The sequence below is a fragment of the Dermacentor variabilis genome, chromosome 2, assembly GCF_050947875.1.
Source record: "Dermacentor variabilis isolate Ectoservices chromosome 2, ASM5094787v1, whole genome shotgun sequence".
Taxonomy (NCBI): Eukaryota; Metazoa; Arthropoda; class Arachnida; order Ixodida; family Ixodidae; genus Dermacentor; species Dermacentor variabilis.
In genome coordinates, this window is record NC_134569.1 from 19,439,332 (window position 1) to 19,463,811 (window position 24,480).

The 24,480-nt window shown below is 43.0% G+C and overlaps 1 protein-coding gene across 3 annotated transcripts in view; it reads right to left on the reverse strand.

Moving 5' to 3' along the window:
* Nucleotides 1–24,480, reverse strand: part of Cdep (Chondrocyte-derived ezrin-like domain containing protein) — a 231,451-nt gene that overhangs the window by 8,373 nt on the left and 198,598 nt on the right. For 2 of the 3 annotated variants that reach the window (XM_075679830.1, XM_075679829.1), the window contains 4 exons: nucleotides 14,458–14,558; nucleotides 12,852–13,003; nucleotides 6,800–6,907; nucleotides 5,304–5,449 (listed from right to left, as the gene is read on the reverse strand). In XM_075679830.1, the coding sequence (XP_075535945.1) occupies nucleotides 5,304–5,449; nucleotides 6,800–6,907; nucleotides 12,852–13,003; nucleotides 14,458–14,558 (507 nt within the window). Of the gene's footprint in view, nucleotides 1–5,303; nucleotides 5,450–6,799; nucleotides 6,908–9,039; nucleotides 9,224–12,851; nucleotides 13,004–14,457; nucleotides 14,559–24,480 lie in introns of those variants that run through there. The other variant, XM_075679831.1, reaches the window with a different exon arrangement.

Genomic DNA, 24,480 nt, shown 5'->3' on the forward strand with positions numbered 1-24,480 from the left:
TGACGGGGACCTTTCATGGAGCGGTGACTAATTTCGATTGTACATATCATGAGGTTCCTGTGTGGAAAAACCTGGGGCACATTGGTACGGTCCAGCTTGCTGGTTTTGGCGAACACATGTAAAACAAACATTCATACTTTAGAAAGTTTGCAAGGTCAGGCTCTACAGACAAGTCTTGGACTACCATGATGAGCCTCGACTCATGCAACAATCATGATTGCTACAGACTACTTGGTTCTAACATATATAACGATTGACAACCTTAGAGCACACATTACCCAGTCACTATATTGCTGCTTTGCCAGCACAAAGACCTCAAGCCATATTTTCAAAACTTGTTGCGACACATCAAGGCTACCTTCAGTCTGGCTTTTACCCAGCAGCAAGACAACTGTTACACCTCTGGTGTCTACGACAGCCACAAGTACGCCTCACAATTCCAGGAATTACAAACACTCGTCATTCAACAGTGGCTTTACATCAGTTCACACTGTCATTACTGAAGAAGGCATATGAACAAAGAATGCAAATTTACACTGGTGGATCTGTCTCAGGCACCAACTCCACAGGCACTGCTATCATCCTCCCGGCCTTACAAGTCACAATTACATTCAAAGTGTCCCATACAATGACCTCTATGGCAACAGAACTTGCCACTCTACAAGCCGCTGTGAATTACATCGCACAAGCCAAATCTCGAAAGTGGGTTGTTTTTTGTGACTCCAAGACAGCCCTTCAGAGTCTGCAGTCAGCCTTACAACGTAAGACCCATGAACAACTGGTGTTTGAGACCAGAGAGGTTCTCCATCAAGCCCTCATAAGCGGACATGACATCATCCTCCAACGGCTTCTGGGCCACTGTGGCATCGTCGGAAATGACCCTGCTGATCATGCCACCCGGTCAGGCCATAAAGAAACCCTGACACTTCCTATGCGAGGGGTTGTTTACTTGCTCAAACCAAGACTGAAACTTTGTGGAACACTCCGATTCTCTCCAACTGCAGTCTCCACTGGCTGGATCCTACATTGAAGCTGTAGATTCCATCGAACTTCTCCCACCATGATGCAACTTTACTATGCCGCCTCAGGTTAGGGGTGGCTTTTACAAAAGCCTACTCATTTCTTATTGGAATGACCGACACACTGATTTGTGACTAGTGCAAATGTGAAGAGATGATTGAGCACGTGTTGTGTTTTTGTAATCTCTATGAGATAGAATGCGACGTTTTTCGGAGGGTGTTAAACCGATTAGATAGCAGACCATTTTCAGAGACTAAGATTCCCGGACCATGGCCCCATGCGTCGGAGTCTCACAAAGCGATGCGGGCACTGCTACATCTGGCCCGGCCTCAGTGAGTGATTATAGGCATGAAGCTATGGTCAACCGTACGTATTCATACTGATAGTACCTTCTTTCTTCCCTCCCTCTCCTTTCTTTTCTTCCATTAAACACCTTCTCCTGTCTAGAGCGGCAAACCGGAATTGCGTCTGGTTGACCTTCTTCCTTTTCCTCTTCCTCCTATTGTTGTTGTTGTTGTGTGACTTCATGTCACAAATGCAGTGTCCTGTTTCAGCTGCACAGAATTTTACAAAACGGTGAATTTTGTGTGGATATCTCCCGGTATTCTATCAGGTTATGTGTTTTTGTGACCACAAGGAACTTGGTATCGCGCAAAATATGGCAGATAATCAATATGGATATCTTAAATAACTGTTTAATTAATAATTACAGACTAAACACTGCAACTTGAAAATTGAGGACCCAAAGTCATATTATTAACTCAACAAAACTTCTCTAAACTAAATCGTCTTGGGTGCTAGAGCCTGCAGTACTTTGGCACTGTGGGCGGCCCAGTATGGTAGTACCAAAAGAAATATGAAATAGTGCACCAGTGACGTCTATCTCTCTATCCTCTCCATTGCAAGCATAGACCAACAGTAGCGCAAGCTTTTGCTGGCACGGGCTTCATGGTGGCCTTGTCATTTTTTGCATGTGATGCCAGGAATCGATGTGGAGCATGCTCTATTCTGTTTCCAATGTTGTGGCAGTACCGCAGCTCGGATGATAATGTTTGCCAATAGCAGCAAATAAAGAAAGGCTTATGGATCAGAATGAAGAGAACTCGTGATTGTCATAGCGTTGACACCCGCGCAGCAAGGAAGCAGGTGGTGTTTTCCGACAGGGTGGGGAGATCAGCGCCACTGACAGGCTACTTAATTTTCGTTTAGGTTCAGGGCTGGCGACAGCCAAAATACTGCACGCCATAGTACCTATGACGATTTTTGTGACGTTGTTGTTGGGCAACATATGACTGTCGGGCTTCAATCTTGCAAATGCAATATTGCCTCTAAAATCGCTAATTAAAACTTTATCTGTATTGGCTGCCAAGCCTTACAGTCTGACAGCAGATGTGTAAATGCACCTATCACAAGTCATCGGTGCAGCACCCTGTATTATTTGGTGCAGAAAATAAAACAACCTGTATACCTGCTACATTAGCGATCTGGGAACAAAAGCGAAGGGTGGGGTATGTGGGGGGGTCCAAGGCGGCTGTGCTGGTGCTGAAACATCATCCCTCCCTCCCCCAATTCCCGGAAATTTTCTATATCCTCGCCTTCCTGACTACGCTCCGGAAAGGGGGGGGGGACAGAAAAGAACTAAGAAATAAGTCTGCTAAGGCGTCTAACCAAGAGCGGTCAGGAGTGAGCGTGCACTGGCAAGCGTGCTTGTGGTCTGGCCTTAGGTTTTGCGGGGTTCAAGGCTAGTTGAAATTAGCGAGACCCAATGGCTACGACATGGATAAGCAGGGTGGCCAAAGTTTAAATGCTATGCAGGAGGCCGCGGTCAAGCGTGAGCAGATGATAGTCGGCTTGAAAGCAGATTTTTGCTTAATTCAGCCTGTTTATTAAACTGCATCAATAAATATACACAGTAATAGTAGGAAGAAGCGCACTGATCCAAACACCTTCCTTGATCGATGTCAGCTGTTGGCCAATAGCAACTGTGTATGGGAATCTGCTATGTTGCTAAATAACATGTCCATAAAAAGGTGAGGAGCAGGCTTCTGTTGAAAACAGAGCGTCTGATAGAAAGGTGACTTCGCATTCCACTTGCGAGCTTCACAAGCTGCACATGACTGCAAAACTTCACAGCAGCATATGCTATCCATGGGCTGTCTTTTCACCAAGCCTGAGGGGTGGTTCACGACTGCTTTAATACAGGTTTAATGAAAACAAAGAATTTCAACCATGAAGATGACTCTGTTCATTGAAGTATCATGACTAAATTCCATTTATTCTGCAGCTGAAAGCAGTAAGCCAGGTGCTCAAGTTTGGTGCATTGCATTCTATTTTGCAGGTTTTAAAGAATCATGCACATCTTGTGATGCTGATTGACTGCTTGGTTCATCAATACTGAAAGGAAAAATTATGCCACATGGGAAAAATATAACACACAGTTTATGTGGAGGTGTCCTAATATGGCAAGAAAATTTAAAAATAGTTTCAACTGCGTAAGTTGACACTACACTGGCAATAACATAAATAGTGGAATGCCTTTACTATTGTTATTTTTTTACACATAAGGTTAGAGATGATGCCAATAATGTTCATGAACACAAGAGGCTCTTCAAAATTGTATATTTCCGGATGTGCCCATAATGCGGCAGTAAAGTAAAAGAGGTAATTATCAGAATATTGAGCCTTTCAGAAAGAACTTGTAGCAATGGATAGTGCACCATTGTACAAACATGCTTCCAACAGTCCAAATTATACATTATTTAAGTTGGTGATGCAAACAGAAGAAATACTCCATACATGGGCTCCCAATTTACTTTTCAGAGCTAGTGCTATACGGTTTACTCAAGTGATCACAGGACAATAACTGGAACAGTATGTACTGCATTTAGCAGCATACAGACTTTTTTTAAAGTTTAAGAAATTTAGAAAATTGGCAACAAACTTGGGAACTCAGCCTTTCACACATTCACTTCTACATATTACACTTCTACAAAAGTATGACAAAAATATGAACAAGAAGTTGGGGCACTCATACAATTCATACTCGCTACCAATGTTTAGTTTTGCAGCTAAATGAACTTGATATAATTTGCACAAGTAAATTTGGAGCCAAGGCATTTTGCATAGAATCTCCAAACAAACTAACAAAATATATAACTAGGAGAGAGTATATGTGGCATGGGTACTAGCATCATTACCTTTTCCATCCGTGCCCCTTTTTACTTTTGATGCAGTTTAATTTGTTGTAAACACCAGCATTTCCAACAGTGGCCCACAGACTCCCAGGGTTCCTTCAAGGTTGACCACTTTGAGGCCACATCTCTGGCAATTTTTGTTCATCATACGAGACAAATTCAGAAGTGCATTTGTGATAACTTATTCAGGCAAATATGTACTTTCCATTACCACAAGGCTTACCCTAACCGAGATATGTAGTCTTTAAGTGATGTGCACTTTGCTTTGGGTGCTCCGCCAACTGCTCTGTGCAGATGAGCAGTGCTTGGCTTGTGCAACTTTGGTCGCTTATTGCAAACAGTGGTCGCTTACTGCAAACTTCTGTCACTTGTTGCAACGCACCGGTAGCTTGTTGCAACGCACCGGTAGCTTGTTGCAATGCACCGGTCACTTGCTGCAATGTACAAGCTGGCTGCACCATTAAATTTACATGACCACCACATTCAAATGCAATGTAAGACGTAGGACTATTACAGATTGGCGACGTATCAAGGGGAACATAATACATGGAACCCAACAGGATTTAGGTTGGGACCGTGAAAATGCGACGTAGCAACCAGGAAAATGCAGCAGCAAGAAAAATATCAATGGGGTTCCACAGTGTTAGAAATTTTTCTGTTAAAAATAAACAAATTTTTTCTTGATTTTGTGTACGTTATGATGACATGAATTTTGGGTGCTACGAATATATTACATGACCCCGTGAAATTCGTATCACCAAGAGTTTACTGAATTTATTGTGTTCACACAGAACGACAAAAGAAGGGTGCAGACAAAAGGTCATGGGCATCGTAGCTTTCTCACTATCCAGTGGACAGCTGAACTGTCTCTTTGTCATAGAAGGAATACAAGGTAAAGAAATAGAGAATGAGAGCAGGAAAGTTAATAAAAGAGACGTTGTAAAGAAAATATGTTGCATATTACTGAGAAATAAGAGAGCTTTAAAACAACTGGTCTACACCATAACAGTTACAATCAAGATATTTAGAGGACTTGTCTTAAATCTCTTTAGAAGTGAAAACTGTCGACATCAGGCACATGGAACTCACCTCTGATATGCGTACTCGCTCTCAGCACGGAAGAAGTAGACATGGCTGCGGTACTGCAGCTTGAAGACGTGCTGCTTGCCCATCTGGTCACCAGGCTGTGCTACTGTGTAGCCCAGCAGTGGAAGGCTTGCCAGGGGCACAGATTCCTGCCACAAGTGTAGAGTTTCATCCTTAATAACTTCTGACATGAGCTTCGTAGCTAAAGTAAAATGCTGGAATTGCACTCAGTCACCACGTGCGTCACCATGTGCCTGTTAAAGCTGGACAAGTGTCTACATGTACAGTGAAACATGATTTAGTGGCGCTAAATTTATATGAGATGAAGCAAGATACACACAGGACAAATGCCAAACTTCCATCTACTTTCATGCCACTTGCTGCCATGGTGTCAAACTAGTGGTCTTGTTACAAAATAATAGTAGGAGCCATGTGCAAAAAGTTCTATAACATACTTGTACCTTCTAAGTATATGTCTTTATACATGGAAAGTGCAACATCTCGCACCTTTAGTAAGTTTGCAAAACAGAAAGCACTATTTCTGCAGCTCTTCCCTGATTCTTGTGCCAACTTGTTTTTTTTTTTTTTTTCTAGCTCAGCCACAACAGCAACGGAGCTTCTTGTACACAAGGATGTCAAGACAGCAAGAAGATACTGGGGAAAAAGAAAAAAGACCATCAAAAGCTGCTTGAGTGTGCCTAAGTTACAGTAGGGGACTGGCTACTACACAGACCCTGCTGTTTTTTTTTGTGTGTGTGCATGTGTTTATTCAGTAAAGATTTTATGCCAAACAGAAGCTCATTTTTCGTAGCTACTTTCTCTAATTTCAGTATATGTGAACAGTTCATAAGTTCCTTTCTCTGTCATAGCCTGAACAGACAAACATACCACACTGGTTATGGCCAGGACTGCCCTTCTAATACACAAACCTGGCCATTTCTTCTTCTCTTGTTGGCTCGGCAGATACTTCATGCTACACAGAAACTGGTTCTCCATTGTCGGATTATTCCAAATAATAATTGATCAAGTATTAATAAGTATCTTTGCCTGTAAAGTGTGCATGAACCTGCCACAATCATAGCTGTGAGAGAGTGACAGAGCACTGAGATATTTGCTCCACCTGCAAACATGCAAGGTTTTTGTGTGTTTACATGAATTTTCCCAAGATGCAACAATAGGTATGCAATGGTATTTCTTGCACGATTTGCTCCCGTAGAAACAGGGAGTGCACTGAAAACACTGAACGAGTATACTTGAGAGTGGAAGGGGCTGTGCGAGGGTGGTTGCCTAAGTTCTCTTAGGATTGGCAGTCATTGGATTAATGACAACAAAGAAAAGGTGGAAGGGTGTAGATGTCCTAGTGCCTGCTTAGGCAACATGACAAGAGTCAATGCAAATAGCATTTTCAGCAAAATTTACTTAGGTTAATGTTTGGGCTAACCACTGCCCACATTTGAAAGTAACATGCAGTTGTCAAATTCTATATGACAGGCTCAAACCTGGAAGGACTTGTAGAAGAAGAGGCAGAAGTTACTGAACACCACCCACAGCTTCTGCCATCCACTGCTGTTCTTGAACTTGCGCAGCAGGTAGCCACTGAGGTAGTGCTGCATAACAACACATCCAGAAGGGCATCAACCTTTCGCAACAGTGGCAAAATCATTGTGCTAATCTGATACCCATACACAACGGCACCTGCAAGAAATAAAAACTGTAATGACCTAGACAACATACTAATTGGTATAAAGTACTTATGGGCTGCCTGCTGTGTTAGCATTTCAGGTCAGCTTTTAAATGGTTCCAGTGACAACTTTAAGCGAACAACACAGCTGCATCAAACTTAAAGAAGCATGCAGCATTCATGAAGACATTTTCACAACTAATCAAGATGATTTAGTTAACAAATCCAATAATGAGCTATGACATCGCTTGTGAAGTATAACTGCTTTTTGCACCTTGTATGTGCTTTTCTACAATATTAATTTGTTCCATTTTTAAATATATAGGTTCAACAGAACATTACTCTGGTATTGTAGGATGTGATGGGTGCGGTTTTACATTGCGTGCTGGAGGAGGCTGAAATGAAGTGTTGTTGGCCGCTTACGTCATTGACAGAGTTCGCAGCTGGCAACATATCGTTGGACGGAGCGATAAAGACAGGGCCAATAGAAATGACGCCGCATGTAGTCATATGTGTGTGTGATACCGAGATGACCAGAGGTAGATCGTCATGAAGCTGCTTGAGAACTTTGGAACGCAGTTGGGCTGGAACGACGAGCAAGGCTGTCGAGGCGAACGCTGTGGCAGTAAGAAGTTCCATCCCAAAGCGAGAATATTTGTAGTGATGCGTTGGAACTTCGCGTGCTTAAACGGTCTATGATAGAGCATAACGTAGGGTCACAGCACCATTTGTTTTAAATGTTAAGCAGGTACAATATGAAAAGAACACGCTTTGGTGTTATGATTTTCAATGTCAGGGGGATACACTGGATACCGAGACCAACAGTTGGCATCGTGCGTGGTGCATTCGCCTAGTCTTGTAGACAACCGAAAACGCATATGCACTCCTGCAAGTGCAATGCCCAGTGACCAAGCTGACCAGTGGGATCCTTCGGTGAAGAGAATCAACATAGAGCACAATATGACCACTGAAAATGACCACCAAACAGAAACGGGCGAAAATTAGTTACCACACAAACAAGTGCAAGACAATCGTGTGCAGTGATCAAATAATTGCGCTCTGGTGAAGAGAGCAGTAGGCCAGCGTATGCTATTAGACAGGCCTGACCACGCTGATGTGCAAGGACAGTGTCGATGCCATGGCCACTGGCATCCGTCAGAACTTCTGCTGGAGCAGATGGTTCAAAATACAATAATATTGGAGATGTCGTAAGCAGATTGATTAGACTTGAAGAGGCAGTAACTTGCTCAAGGCAAGAAAAACAGCATCCTTCTTCAGAATGTTGGTGAGGGAATGAGCGATGTTGGCAAAATTGTCAACAAAGCGCCGGAAGCAGGAACACAAGCCAAGAAAACTGCTAACGTCTTTCAGTGAGTGAGGTATGGAAAACTCCTTCACTGTGCTCAAATTTAGCTGTTTAAGAACCAATTTCAGTCATGCTTTTTATGCGACACTGTGCTGTATTTGCAATATGTGGATCATTTTACATGATGCAACTCGTAGGTGAGTGTCGCACCTAATTTGCTGCCTGAAAGGCTACAATAAAATCCACAAGATGCTACTTTTAGCCGCTATGCTACCCTCAAAAGCATAACTGAAATCATCGTTAGAGAAGCAGACGACTTGAAAATTAAGTACAAGTGTGCATAACATGAAATTGAAGTACAACGGCAACATATAGGATAATATGTGTATCACAGTGTAGTGCAAAGTACTTACAGAAGTGTGTGAACGTTACCTCCATCTGCAGTGGCAACTTCCGTTCGCGCAAGCTTCAGAACACAACCCTCATGATCTCACCCTCATTCAGACTCAGAAGATGGACGCACTTCTACGGAAGGTAGTGAAAGCGGCTCTTGGGTTGCCTCCCCATGCTTCCAAACAATGCTTTCTTCAGCTTGGTATCCACAACACCATAGCCACTTCACCATTCTTGAGGCTCATCACAATGGTCAGCTCCAATGTCTGAGGCGGAGCTGTCAGGGCTGCACTATACTCTTTCATCTTGGCTACCCTGCCCCTGAGACACCCACCCACATCCAACAGTATCGCCTCGCTCCTGCTCTACATGCTAGCATTGAAGTAACTCCAATTCACAGCAACATGCATCCCAAGCGACACACCTGCTGGAGATGTGCCGGAACTCAGGCCCTGGCACCCATTTTTGGACGTGGCACCACAGTGACACTGGTTCTTCACACTGACACAGCCCGATACCCAGGGAGGCATGCCATTTGTTTAGCTGCAATTGAAAACACAGACGCGCTTAGGGTGTTTACCACAGTTCTCACAAGGGACAGCGGCTCGGCAGAGGAGGGAGCTATCACCCTGGCTCCATGCCTCAACCCTTCCCGCACATGAGACTCCCATCACCATAGTGACGGACTTGTGATGGCACACACACATCAAATCCTTTTCTCTGTCCCCCCTTCCGTGTTACGCAGGGTGCCTATCGCCTGGACTCCTAGACGCTCCTCTCTCCATGGTAATGAACGCGTTAATGGGGTCACGTGAGGTGTGACCGGGCGGGCACCATCGGAAGAGCTGTCCAACCCAGATGACACACCGGCAGAGTCCCTACACTACACTGCGACATTGGAGTACTACTGACAAGGCCGCCATAACTATCCCCCTTCATATCCTTTGCTTAATAGGGCAGATGCTGCTACCTGGCAGGAGCTGCAGACCGATTACTTTTTTTTGAGTCCACATGCTACATAACTTTCATCCCACCCTATACGCGCTATTGGCCCTACTGTGGCACCAAGCCCATGGTGTACCGCTCCACAGGGGAATGCCCTAACCCTTCAGGTGTTCTTCCTATACCAACCCTATTCTTTCCTCTTGGAAGTCTGCACTGCTCAGCTCAAGCCGGCAGGAACAGGAATGGCTGATCCAGCAGGCTCACGAAGTTGCGCATGGCAATGGAGCCCTAGACTGAGGGCCCCACTCGTCAAGGAAGAATTTCCTACTTGATTGCCAAATAAAAGTTTATTCCCTCTCACTCTCATGCGATACCAGAAACAGCAATACCAGAAACATATACTATATAGGCAATATGCGGTGACTAAAAATGCCCGTAGCCTCAAATGTATGTGCTTCTTGACCCCCACAAGCCTCTTCGCAGAGATATGAGGTAGTTCAAAACCATCCCGAGATATTCACTGTTATTGAACTCATACAGAATTAAAAAGTTATTCATCACACATTTCAGTGAGCCCTGTTTCCAGCTATTTATTCTGGAACACCCCGATAAGGCTAGTCCTTGAGTGCCTGCATTTAGATGCGATGATTTGTAAACCTTGACATGCCTAATCAAGTTTTACGTGCTCATGCGCATGCAATAATAATAATAATAATAATAATAATAATAATAATAATAATAATAATAATAATAATAATAATAATAATAATACAAAAATATACAATAAGACTATCATTTACAGAGTACATGCACACAACTTGCCAGAAAAAAGACAAAATTACTTTAGAAAAAAAAAAAAGGTTGCTCAAGTAAATAAAAGACGTCACAATCACATTGTTTATTGTCAATTTTGTTCGTTGAAAAGAAAATAAACCCTTGACCAATGAATGTGCAGTTCTCGAATCCGTTCTTGCCACTTCCTGCTGATCACATAAAAACGTACATCTTTTTATATCTGTGAGTGACTGTAAAAAGGCATTCGCTCTTAATACCGCTGCTTCTACACAAGCACTCATCATCTTTATTGCACATGCTAAGAATAAGCTGCCAGAAAAAAGAGAGAAATACACTGAGTAGGCCAATGTGGCACTCCTAATTTTGAAAAGTTTGTTGGAAAGCAGAATCATCGCATACAACCACTTTTGTTCAGTACAGGTTCAGCTTCGAGACACCGGCTACACGTGTCTTTCGAGGTCAGTAGAGGGCAATTTTGTTTTCCACATAATCCTTGGCATAAAATTTTGAGGCGCCAGCTAAACTACATTCAGTGACAAGAAGGTGGTACAAGGGGGAAAATGACCCATCGCACCAATCATACGGCAGACGAAGTACTGTGCATGAAGAGAGATGCGACTGCAAGACAGACTAGCACAGATACACAGAGAGAGTGAAGTATCTGTTACTTAAGCGTGGCAGGTTTGTCACAAAACTCAGAGTGTGTAGCTAAGCTACATTTACTGATAGAGAAGTGGTACAGGCCAGTTGGTGGAAATGATGCGACTGCTGCGCCGGTAGCTCCAGTGACAGACGCTGCAGCCATGCTGGCCAGTCGGTGCGCATAGGGAGCTGTGAAACTGAAGTATGTCTAAGAATGTTTTACTCGTGTGCGGCTCTGTGCAGTCAGTTCCATAGTCAAGCCAAGCCAAGGCTCATCAAAAGCAAGAATGGTGGTCGGTGCTCGTTGCTCGGGCAGGCTCAGGGTGCCAGATTGTGACATATCATACGAGTTCATTTCCACAGTTATGAAGTAACAACGGGGTTTTTAAAGTGAAGCTTTCTTTGCTTCTTCCTTCTACTTTCCCACTGCTGTTGCTGCTGCTGTAGGGCACACTGCGTCGAGGGGTGGTTCAGAGCATGCCTATACATGGCAGAAGCAGGGCAGAGAGGAAAGGCGACATGAGCAAGAAACTAATTTGGACCTTGCCAGCACGTCGCATATGCATAATACCCTCTGAAGCTCCCTTGATGTCGCTACATTAGCCTCTTGACAGCTGCAATTATCCATAACCAATGCTAAAGCACTGTAGAAACTGTAGAGCTAGATAGAATGGCAGACAGGAGGGGGTAGAGGAGGTAGAGAATGGGTAGAATCGATGCAGTCACAGTACAAGTGAATAACAGCCTTGGAACTCTTTGCTCGCAGTTCTCATACAAGAGGGGAGGAGAGAGAGAGGTAGGGAGAAGGTGACGTGAGAAGGCAAGGAAACGCAGCTACTATAGACATGACAGCAGTTGGAGGCAAACTCAATAAATTTAAGTTCAAGATGCGGTATGGTATGTTTCTGCTATTTCTGAAAAACAAACAACATGCAAATTTGTCAGGCGGACAACTTACGCAGGCCGTACAAGCAGGGCTGCATTAAAGTGCAAGGTAGGGTCTAAGCGACAGTATGGACATGGTTGCATGACAAATTAACACTTGAGGTTGCGGGTTTGATCCCGACCACGGCAGCTGCATTTCAACAGGGGGCAACATAAGAAACGCTCGTGCATTTAGATTTAGGGACACATTAAATAACACCACAGTGCCAAAATTGATCCAGAGTCCACGATGTGATGTGCCACGTGAGGAAATGACAACGCTCAATCCTCTCAGAGGCTATTAAGTATGCCGTGCAACGATGCCTCAAGGAAACACCTCTCCCTATGTGTTCTGTGTACTACGCAGGCAAACAGCATGGTGCACGAAAGGTAACGTTTGACATCAACTCACCACTCTCGTGTTGGTCTAAAAGTTGAATAAATGAAAGATTTGTCATAAACATAACCACTAATCGTCGCCCGTCAAATCAAACAGCACAGAAACTTTCACTCACATCCGATTCCTACAGTGAAGGGGACCCATATATTTTTCAATGCATGAGATTCTATGCGAATATGCTGGGACTGTGCAACAACGATGTAGCAGCCGGGAAAATGCAGCACCGGGGAACGTAATAGCTGGGTTCTACTGCAATAAGATATGGATACAGCTTTGATAGGGCAGAAAAGTAACTGCCAACATAGATCCTATTGCTGCCAAATTACACAAGGGTATCAATCTGAGCAATGACATCTGCATCCCTCACATGAACTGTAACACAAACCGTTTCCGTCTATGTGTCACTTGTCTTAATTTTATTGCCTTGCACAATGCAAGATGCAGCGGTGTACAAGACGAGCTCACCAGAAATGCCTGCTGGTACTGGCTTCGGCCAATGCTTGTGTTGCGGTGCCAGCAGAGGTGCAATGTGGTGGTGGCATGGACTGGGCTCTGTGCCGAGTTAGAATGCCGCATGCTTTCTGCCCCTGACCTATCTAGCCGCTCATCTGAAGAGTCTGCAAGAAATCATGTCATGATGGACACAGGTCACTAAATGAACTGTATAACAAAGGCACTCTGTTCAACAGTCCACCTTGACAAGCCACCCATAAAATACTCAATTTTGCTCAAAGGTACAGTGATACTCTGTGAGGATCTACACGTCGATGACACCTTTTTGTGGAGTCGTAGAAAATGAAACAAAGGTTTTAAAACCATGGACGCCATGAACGCATCAGGAGTTACCTGCCTATTACCTTTTAAACTGCACATAAATCGGTCATCAATCCGATGCAGGTCTGCCGTGGTTGGGCCATTAAGACAGGTGGTGAGTCATGCGGTAAGTAATAATTATCATTTCTAATTACAGCCCAAATAACAAATCAAGGCACTAGTGCAAAAAATGAATATTTATATAAGTGTATTACATAGTTTTCTTCAACATGCCATTTACAGTAAGCATGCAGTAGTAATTGTATTGGCACTGCATGCCTCAACCTTTTTCATTGAATCACACTCTGAGTGAAGTCTATGATAAGGAGGTTAGATATCACCTTCTCTGCATACATTCCTGCATGCAGGGAAGGGTTGATGCCAATGACAATAAGGTGTGGCTAGTGAAACTTGTTTTTGTGCATGATTCACATATGCACCTTAGTATAATTCACCTTTTCTTAAGAAAAAAGATATGCATTAGAATTAGGTAAATAAGTGTAGAACAGCTTTTGATTTCACCGCCAACTTCTGTTTATTGAGGGCACCCAAGTTTACAGGAACAAATTTTCAATTAAAGGAATAATGACAGAAAAGTTCTGTCGCGTTTTCATTTATTAATATTGCATAGGTGCCAACCCAGTATTTATGATACAAAGCCTCAATTCTTTGAGAAGGTAACAAATAATTATGTTACTTCTTAAGGCGACCAGTTCAATATGCATGCAAAGTGCAGTGCAGCTTCGGATGTGAAAAATGAGGCTACTTGCATCATTAAAATCTAACTGATCTATCTGACTGTGCTGCGAAGAGCAGCACAGTCGTGTTTTTCAAGTCCTTTTAGCACTTTATGGGACAAAAGGGAAGAATGGGTTCTCCACGTTTCTAAGAAAAGTGTCCATTTGAATGGACCAAAAGCTTTCAGTGACAAGGTTATTGGCGTTCAACTAATGAACTGGGCTGAATGGCATGCTCTTTAGTTCTTAGTTTTTGGTGCTGTTTTTGGTGCCGTGGTTTCACAAACACCTTTACTTTTTCACATCCAAAGCCATGCTGCACTTGGTGCACATATTAAGCTGGTAACATTAAATGATAATGTAATTATTTGTTGTGCACTGAAAGAATTAAAGCTTCATACTGCCATTATGAAATAGACAGCTATGTGAAGCAGCTAAAAAGTTGGACACAATATTTTGTGTTAGTACTCCAAGAATTTTCTTGCCCCACTATTCCTGCTTGTGACAATGATGATGCTTACGGCAAGATTTGAGGCTTGTGTAGTACAGGCCTTTGTGGTCTCGGGCCATCTCAATGCAGCCACACAGGTCTTGTATCCATCGCTGTCGTTCCTCCTCTGACCTGCAGTAGTGACTTAGGTTGAGCTGCGGTTATTGGACTCATTTTTCCTGTTAAATTTTACTTTGCAGTAGCATGAGGTGAGGCCACTCCTGTGATACCTTTCTTCTGTTTCTGCATGCACATTCTTCACTTAAATGGTATGTCAAGCCATCCAGTGATGTACTGTCACCAGGTCTTTATGCATGCTTTCATTTCTGTCAATGAAGCATAGCTGCATCTGCAGTGTGCCTGAACTCTGTCTTCCTCTATATCTCTTTCTCCTCTATGACTTGTTTGTTATTTTCAAGAAATTGAAACGAGGAGTTGGTGTTAGCACAAGGGGAAACCACTATTACAGCAAAATAGAATACGAGATCGTGTGTCTCATCTATGTTCACCCCTTGTGTTTCTTAAGTGTTGTTTTTGATGACCATGTAGAACCGACTAGCCTGAATTTCAGCTCTAGTAGAATATGAACCAGCTTTAGAATATTACTGACGTTCATTGAAAAATAAACACACTAACAGTAAGACTTAGCATCATACAGATTAAATATTAATAGCCAAACTGGTTCCAGTTATCAGAATTATGTGGCATAAATGAATAAATCTGGTTTTGTGTACCAAAGAGGGGATTCTGTTTTATGTTAATGCAAGGCAGATAACCAAGCTCAGTACCTCTCTGCTTTTCCTTTACCCCCAATCTCTCTTGTCACTTATTTTGCCTTTTCTCAGGCTGTCACAAAAACAATAAGTGAGGTGAAGATCTTTCTTGCATTAAAATAAACAAACAAGCAAATTTCAAGCATAAACTTAGGTCCCTGGGGAACGGACCCTCTATCGGCTTTCTAAAGTGCCTAGGTACCCTTCATTTCCCTATCAGGCCCTGCATATACACTCTGAATTAATCAAATCGGTGCATTATGGTATGTTACGTTCGTACCACATGAGCAAAACGTGAACAAGGTGAATGCAGGAGCCAACGTTTTGACAAGTGGACTTGTCTTCTTCAAGGCAACATATGCTTTCCTCGCCACAGGTGAATGCGGGAGCCAACGTTTTGACAAGTGGACTTGTCTTCTTCAAGACGACATATGCTTTCCTCGCCACAGTGGCGAGGAAAGCTAGTCCACTTGTCGAAACGTTGGCTCCTGCATTCACCTTGTTCACGTTTTGCTCATCGTCTTGAATTTCCATCTCCCGCATTCCCCGCCTTTTCTTTGGGTTCGTACCACATGGCACTCAATGTACCAGCGATGCCAACTACAGTGAATGCAGTGAGTTGGTTTTCTAATCATAATTTCATCAAAAAAGTATTAATTAGCACACAAAAGCGCATGAAATAGCAATAAAGCCATTAATAGGCATGTTTATGTTCCACTACTTCAGTTTAATCAAGAAATATAATTTTTATGTGGTGCTGTAACTCCTCTAATATTGGGAGGAAAAAGTATGCATTTGACTGCCAGACGGGTTTTCAGAACACACTGTGTTGCAAGGATGGCCATGTGCACTGCACAAATGGCATTAAACTTTAAGGCATAAAGCAGTTAATGCCATTTTTTGAAGTCATGTGCCATGGGTACTATATAGAAATTAGAACAAAAATAATACAGCTATTACTGAATCATTTAAACATAGAACAATCACACTATAGGGAAATAGTGGCACTTGGTCTCAACTTACTAGCTATACAGTGGAACATATACATTTATTGAGGTTGTAGCTGCAACAGTAGGGAAACCTTAGGTAGTTGGTGGAAAGTCATACTTGACAAACAGCAGTGCTAACACAGCCTGGAGACTCCATTCATAGAAAATTTTGTTCAACTGAGGTTTCCATGTTTTATCAGCAAGACTGATTCTGCATGCTCCTATGTCCTGTTGACTACCACTTTGCAAGAGGACATAATTAAGATTTTTCTGGTGTTTATGATTCAGCAAACTAGCTTTAATCGTAAATTTATCAATGAAATCTCCAAGTGTAGTTGGCTTCTTTAAACAAGATTCAATGATCCCGGACGCACAATAACAGCGTGCATGAGCTTAAAAAGCGTGCATAAGCTGAAAAAATAATACAGTAAAAGAGTAATTCAGACTTGCCTTATTTTTTCTTTTTAGTACTGTGTGGAATAAATAGCCACTGATTTATAGATGATTTGTCGCACAACAGTTAAGACAATACTTGCGAATGCAGAGCACCACAAATGCAAACCTGCACTGCAATGTTTGCACCTACAAAGGTGCAAACCAAAAGGATGCCTGGTAGCCAGGTGACACATGAGAAACATTCCACAAGCGCACTTGCTTTACAAGGTGCACAGTGTGGCAGTTTACAGCAGGGATGCATCTCACTGTAAGGTGCCTTGATGCTGACGTTGCTGTTTACAAGAAATGGCGCAGAGGTTCACGTCTTCATAGCTAGGCTACCAGTGCAATTCAAAAAGCTGCGATGGGCAATGGTAATTTGCAACTGTGTCATAAATAGCAATAGACAGCACACATACACCCAGGCCAAGTTTACACCCAGGGTCTTTTAGACTTACAACTACGGTAAGCTGTATTCTTCAAGTAGTGACAAGTGCAATTTGCTCGTTCATCAAAGTACAGCACTCTTCCAAGCATGAAAAATGCTGTGTTCACTCTGCTAGCTATCATTATTAATATATTTTCCAACATCATTCTCTATTCCGTATGTAATCACTGGCTTTCAGAGATGTCACGGCACATTATCACAATCTTACTTCTATGAAATAAAGTGTAGGGGTGTGCGAATACCGAATAGTAGATTTCAAACAGAATATTGAATTGAATCAAGAAAAAAACAAGCCGAATATTGAATATCAGGAAATTTATCACAAAGTTTATTGCTTATAAAATTTGGCAAAAAAAAAAACATGGTGTTCGGGTGCCTCCTAGCATTGCATAACAGGAATGAAGCAAGCTGCCAGTAACTTAGGTACACATAAATTACTAGAAATAGGTCAATTACTCACAGGGAACCCTGATCACTAGAAGGAAATTCACAGAATAATAAAAATAGGTTGGAGCACACACGGCAGAGTCAGCTCCTGGCTGAAAGCTGACTATTAACACTGAAAAGGAAGGTGTACAATCAGTGCATTTTACCGGTGCTGACATGTGGGGCAGAAACTTGGAGACTGACAAAGAAGCTTAAGAACAAGTTATGGACCGTGCAAAGAGCGATGGAACGAAGAATGCTAGGCATAACATTAAGAAACAGAAAGAGAGCGGTTTGGATCAGAGAACAAATGGTATAGCCGACATTCTAATTTACATTAAGAGAAAAAAATGGAGCTGGGCAGGTCATATATTGCGCAGGCTGGAAAACCAGTGGACCATCAGGGTTACAGAATGGGTGCCAAGAGAAGGGAAGCGCAGTTGAGAACGGCAGAAGACTAGGTGGGGCGATGAAATTAGGAAATTCTCAGGCACTAGTTGGTATCGGTTGGCACAGGACAGGGGTAATTTGAGATTGCAGGGAGAGGCCTTCGTCCTGCAGTGGACATAAAATAGGCTGATAATGATTATTATGATGATGATGACAACGACAATGATGGAAATCAAGATATTGTTTACTCTTATTTACAGTATGGTTTACAGTATGGTTTACTCTTATTAAAGGAAACTTTAAAGTAGTATGACACCACTGATCACAGCTCAGTTGTAGTATCTGAAGGTCTGGAAGAAATCTTTTGGTCAAAAGGATGTCTGTCAAAAACAATCAAATGCATTTTTCTCTCTGAAGTTAAAGAATTAGTGATGCTATTTTGTACTGAATACCAATGAAGTTTTCAGTTTAATAGTGAACCTGTGTTTTATGGCTATCTTTTATTGTATATAAAGTATTACTTTCCAGTTTTTCTCCAAAATACAGAAGGGCTTTCCCATCTGGTCTATTCAGGCATATGATTGTGTCTACCTAAAGATTATTTCACCTTCTGCTATTAAATCTAGTTACCCGTCTTGCGAATCAGTTTTACATATTAACAGCTGCTCTGCAGTGAATAAAGAAAATGATATCTGACTTTATTTAGACCAATTCTCATTTAAACTGGATGTTATTATGTTATCTGAAACTTGGTATACAACTGGTAGTAGCAAGTTCGAGCTACATGGATACAAATGTTTCTTTCGTAATCGACCAGATAAACGTGGAGGAGGTGTTGTGCTTTTTGTGACTAAACAGAAGAAATGCGTTTCGGTACATGAATACTGCCTGTCAACAGAAGACTGTGATATACCAACAATATTAAATAATAATGAAGTATTTGCAGTCGTCTATCACCCACCAGGTGGAAACTGCATGGTTTCATAAAATTTTATGAAAGTTTCTTGGATTTTATCTGCAAGAATAACTTTCACCTGACATGCAGTGGTGATTTCAATATCAATATTTTGGAACACAGCAACGCCTCCAGGGAATTTGATACATTATTGTCAGCGTCTGGTTTCAAAAACTTAATTACTACACCAACTCGCATTACATGACCCACATTGTCATGCCTTGGCCTTCTAGTAACAAACGTCAACTAATATTTACACTCCTGGTGCTACGGTGTTGGACCTGAGCAATCACTGCCCTGTTCACGCACTATATAAAAACGAAAAAGGCATTAGAAGCGATTATATAAAAACTTTCACTGTTCAGTATATTACGGAGAGCAGGCTTGTCGCATTTAAGGGCTAAATAATGGAGAAAGAATGGTCTTCTGTCTTGTAAAAAATTGACGTCAATGACGCTTACAATGAATTTATTAAACAATTAGTAAAAATATATGAAAACCATTTCCCTATGAAAGAAATAAAACTGTCAAAAAAAGCAAGAAAGCCGTGGGTAACAAACGAACACTTCAACATTATCAGATGTAAAAATTCCATGTATCATTCATTTCTAAGTCAAATTCTACATCGCACCTAAAAGAATTAAAAATTTTTCGAAACCAATTAAATTTGGAACTTAGGCGTGTAAAATGGGCTTATTATGAGCAGCTTTTCTCAACTGCCCCATGGCAGTGCCCTAATTATACATGGAATATAAGCAATGATGTTCTTGGCCGTTGGACCAAAACGAGCGTTCCAAACAGTATACTTCACGACGGTACTGAATTAAGAGGTAAGGCCCTTGCAAATCACTTTAATCAACATTTCATTAATGCTGCCATTCCTTCTGCCTTCCCCCTTCGCGCAGCAACCTCGGGAACAACAAATGCTAGTATTACTACCGCTAACGTTTACTTCCAGCATAGTGACGAATATGAAGTGTGTACCACATTTAATTCCTTAAATAACAGGAAGGTCTTAGACATCAATAACCTACAATTAGGACCCATTAAGCACTGCATAACTTTAGTTTCCCGTGCTCTTGCTCATATATTAAATTTAATGCTTCAATCGGTCGTCTTTCCCCAAGCAATGAAGCACGCTAAAGTTTTGGAAATTCTCAAAGATGGTACGTAGGTCTTAATGACCCAAACAACTAAAGGCCAATTTCGGTGCTGCCTTTGTTTTCGAAGGGCATCGAGAAAATTAAACACTGTCGTATGGTGAATATCTTTGACAAATTTGATGTTATAACTAATGCGCAATGTGGATTTAGGAAACACAGATCAATAGAAACAACCCTACTGACGATAAAAAAAGATACAATAAAAAACAGAAAAAGGAATATCTATACTCTTGCACTATTTATAGATTTTAGTAAGGCATTTGACTGCCTCAGCTATAAACATCTTATTAGATTACTGGAGTGTTACAGGATACGTGGTAGCTGTTTATTTCGCTTTAAATCTTATCGAAGTGACAGACTCTAGAGTGTGTATGCGAACGGTCATGTCGTCTTTCCTAACGAACACATTTGGCATACCACAAGGAAACGTACCAGGACCTCTTTTATTTAATGTCTACATAAATGATATTGACATGTGTGCTTGTTTATCGAGTGACCACGTTTCGTCATCTAACAGATGTTACATGCAGGATACATGCAGGACACGCCTGCATGTATTGGAAGTTTCTGGAATGTTATTGATGGTTCTATCGGCTGTCGTCACAGTACCTTGTGTAATCTGATTGCATGTATGCGCATCGCAAATGGCGTAGAACTTTCTGGAAGACACTCAGGCACCAGCGATTACTCTGGAATGTTCACTGGCTCATGTATAAAAGCTGACGCGCTTGACCCACTGATCAGATTTTCGCCGATCGCCGAATGTGTTCGCCACTATCACCATTCTTTGAGTGTAGCCTGTTTTTGAGGGCACAAGTTTGCCCAATAAAATGCTAGTTTCGTCATTCCCAGTTTTGCTGCTTTCTTCACCATCACTCCTAGGTGACAATATTGTAAAAGTTGATACTAAAGCTCAATTCATTATATATGCTGATGACAGCACTGTCATGTTATCTGGAATTGACATGCACAATTTAACAGTAGAATGTAGTGAACTGCTAGAAAAATTATCTATCTGGTCTCAGCTAAATCAAATTAAATTTAATATGACTAAAACTAAGATAATTAGTTTTCACTCCAAGAATAAGTTGCCCCAGTTAAACAATACCATCACATTTCAACGTCAGAAAATAGGAATAGTTGACAGTCATAAAATTCTTGGATTTTATTTACCTTCACTTCTATCTTGGGACATGCACATATATTATCTTTGCAAAAAGCTTCCTTCTGTGACAGGGGTTATATCACGATGTCATAATACCTATAAGAGTCAAAGTACAGATTTATAATACATTATTTAATGCACACTTATGTTATTGCGCTTTAGTGTGGTGTACAACCACCAAAACTAACATACACAGTTCTTATGTTACAGAAGATATGTTGGAAATATAAGTTCTTATTCAAGCACCATAGAGGCGTTCCCCAAGTATAACATTACTTGAATTGATAATGTTATACACTTTTCGTTTATTACATGCTACACGATATTCATCAGAATTTGCTAGGAACTACATAAAACAATTAGGCTCCTGAGAGCGTCATCGCATTAATACTGTTGCAGAAAGAAAGCAGGCCCACGAGTGTAAAAACAATGCATATTTACAACTGAGGTTAATGGCGTTCAGGCAACTGCCAGACTTCGTCTTCCTCTCGTCCAATCCAACTTCTTCCTTCCCTTCACCATAACATCACCCTCCCGGCGAAGTAGCTCCGTCCCGGTGCAAGTTATAGAGCCTCACTTAATGGGGGGGGACATAGGGCTTCAGCCTGGCGACGTGAACAACATCACTGGTGACGTTGGAAGGCACTGAAGGCTGACCGACTGGGGCGATCTCGTATGTCACGTCGGACAGTTGGCGTAAGATCTGGTACGGTCCAGAATAACGGGAAAGTAGTTTTTCCGACAGGCTGACGCGACGTGAAGGCGTCCAAAGAAGGACAAGAAAACCAGGTGAAAAATGGGAGTCTCGGTGCCGAAGGTCGTAGCGTCGCTTTTGAGAAGCTTGCGAGACTGTGAGGCGATGACGGGCGACATCTCGGGCCTGGGCGGCTAAGTCAATAGCATCGCGAGCGTAACCAGTGCTGGGTGATTGTACTGCGGAAGGTAGCAATGTGTCAAAGGGCAAGGTGGGGTCGCGGCCACACAACAGGTAAAATGGTGAAAATCCGGCAGTATCGTGACGGGACGAGTTGTATGCGAAAGTGATGTACGGTAAAGTGACGTTCCAGTCGCGGTGATCGTCGGAAAAGTACATGGCCAGCATTTCAGTTAGCGTGCGGTTGAGTCGCTCGGTGAGGCCGTTCGTTTGAGGGTGGTATGCAGTAGCAATCTGGTGTTCTGTAGAACAGGAGCGCAGCAGATCATCGACGACCTTCGATAGAAAGTAGCTGCCGCGATCCGTCAGCAACTGGTGAGGGGCGCCGTGGTGCAGGATGACGTCTTATAGTAAGAAGTCGGCGACATCTGTAGCACAGCTGGTTGGTAGCACTCGTGCGATGGCATATCTTGTGGCATAATCGGTTGCTACAGCAATCCATTTGTTTCCTTTGATGGAAATTGGAAAGGGGCCAAGGAGATCTAGGCCCACACGGAAGAAGGGCTCTGTAAGGATGTCAATTGGTTGCAGCAAACCAGCGGGAGGCATAGCAGGCGTCTTCCGGCACTGACACAGGTCGCAAGAAGTGACATAACGGCGCACAGAGCGATAAATGCCGGGCCAGAAGAAGCGTCGCCGCAGGCAGTCGTATGTTCGAGTGATGCCCAGATGTCCAGCAGTAGGAGCGTCGTGAAGTTGCTGGAGCACGGCTAGTCGAAGGTGCTTGGGAACGACTAGGAGGAGCTCCGGGCCGTCAGGACGAACGCTACGACGGTATAAAGTTCCATCGCGCAAGGTGAACATCCGGAGGGACGGGTCATTGGGCGAGGAGCTTAGGCGTTCCATAAGCGTTCGAAGAACAGGATCTTTGCGCTGCTCGTCGCCAATATGGAGGAAGCCGGAGAGGGGCAGAACATTGATGTCCGAGTCTGCATCAGTATCGTCCGGTTGATCCACTGGATCGCGGGACAGGCAGTCAGCGTCTTTATGCAGGCGCCCTGACTTATACATAATAGAAAATGTATATTCTTGTAGACTCAAGGCCCAACGTGCAAGTCGTCCAGTTGGGTCCTTCAAAGAGGAGAGCCAGCAGAGGGCATGATGATCGGTTACGACGCAGAAGCTCCGACCGAAAAGGTACGACCGAAATTTCGCGACCGCCCATACGAGCGCGGGACATTCTCTCTCAGTAATGGAGTAATTTTGCTCAGGCATGGAAAGAAGGCGGCTAGCGTAAGCGATGACACGGTCTTGGCCCTGTTGACGCTGAGTGAGGACAGCGCCGATGCCATGACCACTCGCGTCAGTTCCTACTTCAGTGGGCGCAGAAGGGTCAAAGTGTGACAGAATTGGGGAAGTTGTAAGCCGCTCAATCAGGGTGGAGAACGCCTTCTCCTGCAGTGGTCCCCAAGAGAAAGAGACGTCTTTCTTAAGAAGGTCAGTGAGAGGGTGAGCTATGTCGGCAAAATTTTTCACAAAACGCCGGAAATAAGAGCACAAGCCCAGAAAACTACGGACATCGTTTGTTGAACAAGGTACAGGAATATTTCACACGGCGTGAACTTTCTGTGGATCAGGTTGGATTCCGGCGGCGTTTACGAGATGGCCGAGCATGTTAATTTCACGGCGACCGAAATGGCACTTGGAGGAGTTTAGCTGAAGGCCAGCCCTGCAAAACACGGATAGTATGGTTGTGAGACGCCGCAGATGGCTCTCAAAGTTCGGCGAAAACACAATCACATCGTCGAGGTAACAGAGGTATGTAGACCACTTCAAGCCGCGCAAGAGAGAGTCCATTATGCGCTCGAATGTAGCTGGCGCATTGCATAATCCAAAGGGCATGACTTTAAATTGGTACAGACCATCCGGTGAGACGAAGGCGGTTTTCTCGCGGTCCATCTCATCGACGCTAATCTGCCAATAGCCGGAGCGGAGGTCAATTGATGAAAAATATTGGGATCCGTGAAGGCAGTCAAGAGCGTCATCGATGCGAGGCAGGGGATAAACATCCTTCTTAGTTATTCTGTTTAGGTGACGGTAGTCAACGCAGAAGCGCCACGAGTTGTCTTTCTTCTTTACTAAGACAACTGGTGATGCCCACGGGCTACTTGAAGGTTCAATGATGTCCTTGTCCATCATCCTGTCTACCTCTTTTTGTATGATGGCCCTTTCTGTTGCGGAGACACGATATGGCCGCCTATGAATAGGGCTGGCGTCACTGGTGTTGATGCGATGCGTGACAACAGATGTCTGGCCAAGTGGACGGTCGTCCAAATCAAAGATGTCCCGATAAGATGACAGGAGGTGAAGAAGAGCTGCTGTTTGCTCGGAAGTAAGGTCTGGGGCTACCATCTTAGAAACATCGTCCGTAGGCGT